Genomic DNA, 11,439 nt, shown 5'->3' on the forward strand with positions numbered 1-11,439 from the left:
ACCTTTGTTCTAATTTCTTATTTTTTACACAGTAATGCTTGCCTTAATAGGACATACTGTAAGTCATCTTCAATCTGTCATGGAATGCAATCAGGTCTTATAATTTAAGATTCTTTGGGCTGCAAATAAAAGATAATCCAACGCAAACTGGCAATAACAAAAAATATAACGTGGTTTATGTAAGCTTGAAAAGTCCGGCACTACTCTGGTTCTGGCCCCACATTTGATACAGAGTTCAGTCATCCTTAGTTATCTGGATGCATCACATAGATCTGCTTCTTCAGTCTTGGCTCCACTTTTTTAGCCTAAGCTCAGAAGTCTCTGACAACTTTAGCTCACAAAATCTAGTCCAGAGGAAGAAATAATTCACTTCCTTGGATGTGAAAACAAAAGTTGGGATATTGAATCTTCTTGATCCTGATTGAACAGATTTGTGTGTGTGTGTGTGTGTGTGTGTGTGTGTGTGTGTGTGTGTGTTTTAACAGATTTGGATCACATACTCATCTTGAATCAAACACTACAGGAAAAATCCAATTTTCTGACTGACTTAGTAAACATTACCTGCTCCTCCTGAAATTTCAGGATGAAGCAATTCAATTAACATGAGAACAAAATTTAAAATATAATAAAATTTGGGGTATTACTCCAAGTAGTGGGTGTATCCATTTATAGTTCTTTCTGGAAAAATCTCTACTCAGCTTATTTATGCAATTTTAATAAAAATTTTTGTTTTTTTGTTTTTGCTATTAAATTGTATGAGTTCCTTATATATTTTGGATATTAGTCTTTTACCAGATACATTGTTTGCAAAACTATGTTTGTATTTCACAGATTGTCTTTTTAATTTTTTGATTGTTTGTTTGCTGTGCAGAAGTTGTTTGACATAATTCTACTTACTTATTTTTGCTTTTGTTATGTGTACTTTCGGGGGCATATTAAAAAAGCCTGCAATAGCAAATGTTAAGAAGCTTTTTCTATATTTTTTTACTAAGGATTTTATAGTTCCAGGCCTTATGTTTAAGTTTTTAATCCATTTTGAGTTCATTTTTATGTATGATATAGCAAAAGGGTCCTATTTTATTATTTTGCTATCCAGTGTTTCCTAAAACCATTAATAGAGGCTATGCTTTCCCCAATTTGAAAACAAAACAAATAGTCAAAGATGTATAAAAAATACTCAAAATCATTAATCATCAGGGATATGCAAACTATAGCCATAGTGAGATATCATCTCACATCTGTTAGAATGACCTTTATCAATGAAAAGATAATACCTTGGCAAGGATGTGGAGAAAGGGGAACTCTGGTATACTGTTGGTGGAAATACAAATTGATACAGACATTAGGAAAAACAGCATGGAAGTTCTTTTAAAATTCACAATAAAACTACCATGTGATCTAGATATCCCACTTTGGGGGCAGTTATCAAAAGGAATTGAAATTAGAATCCAAAGCAATACTTGCATTCCCATGTTAATTGCAGCACCATTCACAATAGCAAAGATATGAAAACAACCTAATGGTATGTATCAAAGAAAATAGATAAAGAAAAAAAATGTGGTAAGAGCACAACATAAAAAAAAAGGAAAGCCTAACATTTGCCACAGTGTGGGTGAATTTCAAGAGTGTTATGCTAAGAGAAATAAGCCAGACATAGAAAGACAAATACTGCATGATCTCCCTATGTGTGGGATCTGTGAAATAGTTAAACTCATAGAAGCAGACAATAGGATGATGGGAATAAAGGAAATGTGGAGATACTGGTTAAAGGGTACAAAATTTCAGTTAGCAATATAACTGGAGATGTACTATGCAGTATATTACTTTGAGATAACAGTAGTGTATTGTATACTTAAAATTTGCTTAGAGGATAGGCCTTATGTCTTCTTATCACAGTTAATAATAAGTGATAATAAAGTTAGCTAGAGAAAATTTTGGGAGGTCATGAATATGTCTATGGTTTTGATGGTGGTGATTGTTTCATGGATATATGTTGTTGTTCATTGCTCAGTTGTGTCCAACTCTTTGTGACCCCATGGACTGCAGCACACCAGGCTTCCCTGTCCTTCACCATCTCCCAGAGCTTGCTCAAACTCATGTCCATTGAGTCAGGGATGCCATCCAACCATCTCATCCCTCTGCCATCCTCTTCTCCTCCTGCCTCCAATCTTTCCTGGGATTAGGGTCTTTTCTAATGAGTCAGTGCTTCCCATCAGGTGGCCAAAGTATTGGAGCTTCAAGTTAACCATCAATCCCACCAATGAATATTCAGGATTGATTTCCTTTAGGATTGATTGGTTTGCTCTCCTTGTAGTCCAAGGGACTCTCAAGAGTCTTCTCCAACACCACAGTTCAAAAATATCAATTCTTTATGTTCCAACTCTCACATCCATACATGACTACTGGAAAAACCATAGCTTTGACTAGACAGACATTTGTCGGCAAAGTAATGTCTCTGCTTTTTAATATGCTGTCTAGGTTGGTCATAGCTTTTCTTCCAAGGAGCAAGTGTCTTTTAATTTCATAGCTGCAGTCAACATCTGCAGTGATTTTGGAGCTGAAAAAAATTAAGTCTGCCACTATTTCCATTGTTTCCCCTTCTATTTGCCATGAAGTAATGGGACTGGATGCCATGATCTTCATTTTTTGAGTGTTGAGTTTTAAGCCAATTTTTTCACTCTCCACTTTCAGCATGAGGCTCTTAGTTCTTTGCTTTCTGCCATAAAAGTGGTGTCATTTGCATATCAGAAGTTATTGATATTTCTCCCAGTAATCTTATTCCAGCTTGTGTTTCATCCAGCCTGGCATTTCACATGATATACCCTGCATATAAGTTAAATAAGCAGGGTGACAATATACAGCCTTGATGTATTATTTTCCCAATTTGGAACCAGTGCCTTTTTCCATGTCTGGTTCTAATGGTTGCTTCTAGTCCTGCAGACAGTTTTAGCAGGAGGCAGGTAAGGTTGTCTGGTCATGGATATATACTTATATCACATTCATCAAGTTGTATACATTAAATATGTACAGCTTTTCCTATCTCTATCATATGTTAATTAAAAAAAATAAAAACTTTTTAAAAAGTTTAAAAAAAAAACTACATGCATTTGGAGTAAATTATGGACACCAATAACAACAACAACAAAAATGCTTGGCATTCAGAATCAGATATCTAAAATTTCACTTTTCTTACTTCTTTTGGGACATTATTTCTCTATCTCACTTATTTTTTGTTATTCCTTTGTTTTCACGTTTGTTCTCAATATCATTATTTCTCAATTTATCAGATAGTTGATGAATTCTTACTATGCATCAAGCCATTGTTAGGGGACTTTAACATTTATTGACATTGCTTTTGAAATCAACCATTTCTAGCTTAGCCACAGGCAAGTAGAAACCAGAAATTTTGGAAACTGGAAAATAAATGATGATATTTTTGTTTAAACTAAGAGGTCATTTATGTAATTGGGATAATGCTGCTGCTAAGTCTCTTCAGTCGTGTCTGACTCTGTGCGACCCCATAGACGGCAGCCCACTAGGCTCCTCTGTCCTTGATTCTCCAGGCAAGAATACTGGAGTGGGGTGCCATTTCCTTATCCAATGCATGAAAATGAAAAGTGAAAGTGAAGTCGCTCAGTCGTTCCCTACTCTTAGCGACCCCATGGACTGCAGCCTACCAGGCTCCTCCATCCATGGGATTTTCCAGGTAAGAGTACTGGAGTGGGGTGCCATTGCCTTTTCCAGGGATAATGCTACCTGTGACCATTTATTCATCCAACATTCAGTACATCTTTAATGTCTCCCATGTGTAAAAGTATGCTATATTAGTTTCTGGATAATGAAATAAAGAGCAGAAAAAATGAACTCAATGGTTAATGGTGAAATCAATCTCCTTTCAACTTTTCCTGACCTGGGCCTTTACTGTAAAAGCAACATTGCTCATTTGGTCCTCTCAGCCTAACAGAAAGATATATTCCCAATTATAAGTGCAAAAGCACATTTTACACTGAACAAACATGCTTTATAATGTATCATCATGAACTACACCTTTCAATCCTTTGGTAACATAAAATTGAGAAACCAATTTAAAATAGTCAATTTTTGAAAATTGCTACATCTGAGAGTGGCTTAGAGACTTCCACTCCCTAAGCCCTAATGCTTGAGTACAATTTGGAGCAATTTGGCATTTGATAACTTGCCTCTACTTTCCACAGTCAATTCAGCTGTTTAATTAAACCCAGTGCAACATCTCCATGGCAATGACTCTGGCATCAGGAGACCCACAGAGAAACCTCCCACTACCAATAAATGCAATGAAAGTGCCAACACTTCAGTGGTCACTGTTAGATATGACTTGTGGTCTTTGGTCAATTGGCACAAAATGTCAAGAAGAAATTAGTTACATTTGATTTTGGTCTGGGTCTTAGTCCCCAGACCATCATCATATCTCTACCCCTGAGTAGAGACCAGTAGCCTCTGCTCTGTTTTGGTCTTTTCCCATTTCCCATTTCAACTGGATTCTAGCTCCTGTAGTCACTGTGCCTCTGGCTTTTCTTAGGGAAAGGGAGAGGCAAACGGGGGCCCATCTATGAATAACAGACAACACATTGGACTGAGCACCTACAGGAATGAGCAACTGGACAATGGACAGGGAATAAGAGTAAGCATCTAATCCCCAGCAGGACCTGTGCTTTCTCAGCTCAGGTAAGAGACAGAGAAGGGTGAGGGGCCCACATTGGTGCAGTGACAGTGAAAGACAGAAATAGCCATACCCAAGAATGAGGACTCCAAAGAATGTTAATCAGGATTAATGACATTTTAAAATGAACTTTTATAGAACTATGAATGTATATTTTATACATATTTTAAATTAATTGTCTCATTGCTTCTCCTAAATTTACATAGACACAGTCTTGGTTCTGATTTAATTCAAAAGTACACTCAACAACACTTTATTCACAAAACTTTTGTTTCATTTTAGTAAGAACAACAAACGTGAGATCTACCCTCTTAGTAAATGTTTAAGTATACAATAACAAAATATTAGCTACAGACACAATATTATACAACAGATCTCTAAAACACATTCATCTCACATAACTGAAACTTAACACCGATGAACAGCCATTTCCTCTTTCTCTTCCTTGCCCCAGGCCCTGGCAATCACTATTTGACTTCCTCTTTCTGTGAATTTGACTATTTTATATAACATTTACAAATGGAATTTGTCCTTCTGTGTCTGGCTTCACTAGCATGGCATTAGTGGTAAAGAACCTGCCTACCAATGCAGGAGACATAAGAGATGTGGATTGGATTTGATCCCCTGGATTAAGAAGGCCCCCTGGAGAAGGAAATGGCAACCCGCTCCAGTATTCTTGCCTGGAGAATTCCATGGACAGAGGAGCCTGATGAGCCACAGCCTACTGGGCCGCAAAGAGTCAGGCAGGAATGAGCAATTAGCATTTTTACTTTGTCACAGCTTTACATAACATTTATGACCCCAGTTTTCTGTAGATCCTCTTGAGTAAGACACAAGGACAAAAATGCAATATGCCTTTCTCAGTCCTGGGAATGGAAATCATCTTTATCTTATATACCCTTCCTGATATCAATGGAGTATAACAAGCAGTATGAGGGAAATATTCTCAAAACTGTCTCCCCTTTTCAACTCTAAATTACAATTACAGAACTAATATTTGTGTAATATTTAAGATTTGCAATGATATTCTCTTATTCATTTTGAACAAACTTTGAAAATTAAGTTAGCTGGTATCAGAATGAACCCTATTATAAGGAAGAGGAAAGTACTTCGGACATGTTGAAGTCCTTTGTGACCTCAATGTGACAGTTTTGGTAAAGAAAGAAAAGGAAATAAAAAAAGAGAAGAAAGGAGTGTCTCTCAGTTCACAGAACTATGTAAATTTAGGTATTTCCTTTGTAAAAATGATGTATCTCTATGCCTGACAAATGATGAGCCCGTAACAAAATTGTAACAAGATTCCTTTTATCCTTTATTCTTTTTTTTTTAATGCTACACACTTATTAAAAACATCAAAAGTTTAAAAAGACTAAACATATTAGAAAGGATGTGGAAGAACTGGAAGTCCCAAACTTTTCTGTAAGGAATACAAAAAGGAAACAACTATTTTAAATCACAATATGTGCAAATGTGCTCAGTCGTGGCCAACTCTTTAGGATCCCATGACCAACTCTTTAGGATCCCATGAGCTCTCCAGGTTCCTCTGTCCATGGAATTTTCCAAGCAAGAATACAGAAGTGGGTTGCCATTTCCTTCTCTAGGGAGGAATCCTTTTGTTAAAATACCATCCTATGTAAGGAGGTGACAGAATACTATTTTTCCTTTCTCACCAATACACACACACACACATTTTATTCCTATGCCAGTCAGAATATTCATAGTTTGGTGCTTGTTCCACTAGCTGTGTGAATTTGAAAGGAGTCTCCAAACACTTTGATTCTCAAATTATTCTCTCTTACAGTGAAGAAATCAAAAGTAATACCTACCTCATGAGATCGTGATGAGGACCAAATACAACAGTATTTTCACCCTATCTGCATTATGAAAAACATGATAAATGACAGTTCATGTTATATTTCTATATAATGGATCTAAATTTTTGTTGATAAGCTGATACCAAAATTATATCCTATTTTTTCTTCCTGGAAATGTTAAAAGCAATACAGATGGACTAATATTTGGGATGATGATCTCCAAAGAACTGAATTGGGTTTTTTGTTTGTGCTTGAGTTTGTGACCTCAATGTGACTGTTTTGGTAAAGAAAGAAAAGGAAAAAATAAGAGAAGAAAGGAGTGTCTCTCAGTTCACAGAACTATGTAAACTGAGGTATTTCCTTTGTAAAAATGATGTATCTCTATGCCTGACAACAAAATGACAGGTATTTGTTCAATTCTGAAGGGCTAATCAACATTAAGGGAAATTAATCAGCTACATCATAACACTGACACTCAGTCCATATTTTTATCAAAATGTTTATAGGTGACATTCAAATGGCATTTGCTCTTCAAAGATTTCCATGAAGTGGCTTGTTTTTCCTCAAGATTTTCAAGATATTTTGCTTGATCCCTGATGATATTTATGATAGTATGTCCTACAATATGGTTAACTATTTTATTATCACTTTCATGAGAAAGGAAAAATTATTTTATTCATATTTATAACTAATACTTAAAATATAATAAAAATGACAAAGTCATAAAATATGAATATTATTAAGTAATCTACTCTAATCTTTAAGTTCAGTTCAATTCAGTTGCTCAGGCATGTCTGAATCTTTGTGACCCCATGGACTTCAGCACACCAGGACTCCCTGTCCATCACCAATTCCCGGAGTTTACTCAAACTCATATCCATTGAGTCAGTGATGCCATCCAACCGTCTCATCCTCTGCCATCCCCTTCTCCTCCCGTCTTCAATCTTTCCCAGCCTCAGGGTCTTTTCATATGAGTCAGCTCTTCACATCAGGTGGCCAAAGTATTGGAGTTTCAGCTTCAACATCAGCTTTTCCAATGAATATTCAGGACTGATTTCCTTTAGGATGGACTGGTTGGATCTCCTTGCAGACCAAGAGACTCTCAAGAGTTTTCTCCAATACCAAAGTTCAAAAGCATCCATTTTTCAGCACTCAGATTTCTCTATATTTCAACTCTCACATCCATACATGACTACTGGAAAATCCATAGCTTTGACTAGATGGACCTTTGTTGGCAAAGCAATGTCTCTGCTTTTTAATAAGCTGTCTAGGTTGATCATAACTTTCCTTCCAAAGAGCAAGCATCTTTTAATTTCATGACTGCAGACACCATCCGCAGTGATTTTGGAGCCCCCCAAAATAAATTGTGTCACTGTTTCCACTGTTTCCCCATCTATTTGCCATAAAGTGATGGGACCAGATGACTTGATCTTCGTTTTCTGAATGCTGAGTTTTAAGCCAATTTTTTCACTCTCCTCTTTCACTTTCATTAACAGGCTCTTCAGTTCCTCCTCACTTTCTGCCATAAGGGTGGTGTCATCTGCATATCTGAGTTTATTGATATTTCTCCCAACAATATTGATTACAACTTGTGCTTCATCTCTAATCTTTAAGAACTCAATAAAGGACTTCCTTGGTGTCTCAGATGGTAAAGAATCTGCCTGCAATGCAGAAGACCTGGGCTCAGTCTCTAGGTTGGGAACATCCCCTAGAGAAGGCAATGGTTACCCACTCCAGCATCCTTGCCTGGAGAATGCCATGGGCAGGGATTCCTGGTGGGCTACAGTCCATAGGGTCTCAAAAAGTCAAACACAACTGAGTGACTAACAGTTTCATGTTTTCATTTTCAAAGAGCTGATGCTGATTTATAAATATGTAGACTAAAACATACATAAAGTGTGCATCATTGATTTATAGAGCATCCACAATGATAAACTTCTAAATTGTTATTTGTATGTGACTAAGTCTGATTATGCAATACAAGTTTATCTTCTAAACTTATCCTGTATACCCCCACCCTCCAAAATAGGAATTTTGTGAAACCTCCCTTACTCTCTGCAAAATGTAAATAACCTGCCTGAGTGACTCAGACTACAGAGAACTAAATACCAAAGAACTTGCTTGGAACTTCAAAGTCAGTCACCTTACCTCCCTTCCAGTGAAGAACAGGACTCCAGTAAGACCAAGTTACTTTTAATCAAGCTTGGAGAACTCAGAGGAATGATAATCTCTTTTAAATCCCCTCTGCACCCCTGAGAAAGTACAGAAAGGCAGCTTCAACAACTTGCCGTGAGTTAAATAAATGCTCATTTTATCCTTGATGAAAATATTTCTAATTCTTGAAGAACAATAAAAAAGTGATTAGATGGAATTATTTATTAAGCACTATGTATTGAATGTCTCTTTTGTAATGCATGGTCCTAATTAATTTACTGTATAACCCTAGAAGGTAAGAATTACTTTTCTCATGATACAAATGAGAAAGCGGGACTAAGAGAATTTATGATCTTACCACAAGAACATGCCAGAGTCAGGATTAAAGCTTATATCTATCTAAATTCAAAATTCATTTTATTCCTACAGTACTCAATTTTACATGTGTTTGCAAGGATAAAATTTAAGATTATATTTGTATAAATGTATTCATAGTCCTGAGAATTGAGGATCCTGGAGTTAAAAATATAATAGTAATTATTTAGTAATAAATGTACCTTCTAAGCAATAAAAAGCACTGTGTTAGGCACTGAACAAAGAATCAGGGGGATAAATGGAGGAAGAAAAGATGTGTGCATTTCATAAGGTTTGAGTTGGGGAGATAGAATGGTATAACTATAGAAGCAGAAAACATCAGGGTCAACACAACACTTTTCTCCAGAAATCGGGAGATGTAACTGGTTTCCTGAAATCTTTATGTCTGTAAAAAAGAAATGTCGAGAAAGTTTTCCTATGATGTTAAAAATATTGAGGAAACTCAAAGTTGGATGCAAGCTTTGAATAATTTTAGATGCTTCTTCATGTCTTACAAAAACCAGGAAGGAGACTAATGAGTAAACTCAAAACCTGAGAATACATGTTCTATGATCACCAGTTTCTCGGGATTCTTCTATTTTTCAGGGATTTTTTCTTGGCATTGTCTTCTCTCTCAGATTGTCTCCTGATGACGCATCTTCCATGGAGTGTGTCAATGGTTCCTTGGTGAGAGAGTTTGTCTTCCTTGGCTTCTCCTCTCTGGCTGGGCTACAGCGGCTGCTCTTTGCTGTCTTCCTGGTAGTCTACCTCTTCACCCTGGGCACCAACGCCATCATCTCCACCGTTGTGTTGGACAGAGCCCTCCACACCCCCATGTACTTCTTCCTTGCTGTACTCTCTTGTTTTGAGACTTGTTACACCTTCGTCATTGTACCCAAGATGCTGGTTGACCTGCTGGCCCAGAAGAAGGCCATCTCCTTTCTGGGCTGTGCCATCCAGATGTTTTCCTTCCTCTTTCTAGGTTGCTCTCACTCTTTCCTGCTGGCAGCCATGGGTTATGATCGCTACGTGGCCATCTGTGACCCTCTGCGCTACACAGTGCTCATGGGGCATGGGGTGTGCGTGGGACTAGTGGCTGCTGCCTGTGCCTGTGGCTTTACTGTCGCACAGATCATCACATCCTTGGTATTTCATCTGCCCTTTCATTCCTCCAACCAACTACACCACTTCTTCTGTGATATCTCTCCTGTTCTTAAGGTAGCATCTCACCATACTCACTTTAGTCAGATTGTCATTATCATGCTCTGTGCATTGGTCCTGATTATCCCCCTGCTGTTGATTTTGGTATCCTATATTTGCATCATCTCTGCCATACTCCAATTTCCTTCCACATTAGGCAGGTACAAAGCTTTTTCCACCTGTGCTTCTCACCTCATTATTGTCATTGTTCATTATGGCTGTGCCTCCTTTATCTACTTAAGGCTTAAATCCAACTATTCCTCAAGCCAGGATGCTCTCATATCAGTATCCTACACAATCCTAACGCCATTGTTCAATCCTATGATTTACAGTTTGAGAAATAAAGAGTTCACATCAGCTCTTCAAAGAGTTGTGGGAAGAACAATTTGTTTATCATGACATTAATCTAGATTCTTCATTTTTAAATACATGGGGGAAAATTCCTTGAGTAAAAATGATCAAGCAATGAGCAGTGTTCAAGAACAGAGATATTTCTCAGTTATTTCCAAAAAAAAAAAAAAAAGTACCTTGTCATGGTCACATAAATTATTGTCTACTGAAGTCCTCTTGATTGACAGAAAAATATTAGATGGCTACTGCAGGAAAATATACGCAGATTCAGAATTTTATACTCTTGCAAACACTATTACCCAATCTCACCCAGATTTTAAATATACAAAATACTGTACAATATTAACTCTCTGATTTAGCAACCCAGAAAGCTCCTTCTCTTTATTGCTCCCTTTTCTGGATGTCAGGATAGTCAGACCATAATTTGTATTATTTTATCATTTTTTCCAAATCTTAATTTTTTATTCTATTCTCCAATAAATATTAACCTATAGATGGAAAACATTATTTGTATTTATAAAGCAGAGTGAGTAGACAAAATAATCAAATAATATTCAGTCTTTATAAAGAACAAACACCCTTCAATGTCTTTGGTTTAGCTTAGGACACAATTTTTAAATGAAATGGCATTTGTAAAGTAACAATTTTTGGTGCATAAGTTATATCCAATGTTCAAATAAGAATATTATGCAAAAAGTTATCCATTTCTATGTTTCTAGTGTATTGAAAACTGTTTTTTTATTTATTTATTTTTTTATGCACCAGTACAAATCTAAATTTAGTTAGAATTCCTTAAAGATATTCACAAGGACATTGGTTAAAGAGAACTAGAATCACACAGACTGGGCAAGAAAAGCAGGCTAAGTT

At 36.6% G+C, this 11,439-nt stretch overlaps 1 protein-coding gene across 1 annotated transcript; it reads left to right on the top strand.

The window, feature by feature from the left end:
• The first annotated feature begins 9,327 nt into the window (after nt 1–9,327).
• LOC133245079 (olfactory receptor 10K2-like) lies at nt 9,328–10,620 on the top strand. Its single transcript, XM_061412985.1, has one exon. The coding sequence runs from the start codon at nt 9,685–9,687 to the stop codon at nt 10,618–10,620; it is 936 nt and encodes a 311-aa protein (XP_061268969.1). The 5' UTR covers nt 9,328–9,684.
• Nucleotides 10,621–11,439: the final 819 nt, after the last annotated feature.

This window comes from Bos javanicus, chromosome 3 (genome assembly GCF_032452875.1).
Source record: "Bos javanicus breed banteng chromosome 3, ARS-OSU_banteng_1.0, whole genome shotgun sequence".
Lineage (NCBI taxonomy): Eukaryota > Metazoa > Chordata > Mammalia > Artiodactyla > Bovidae > Bos > Bos javanicus.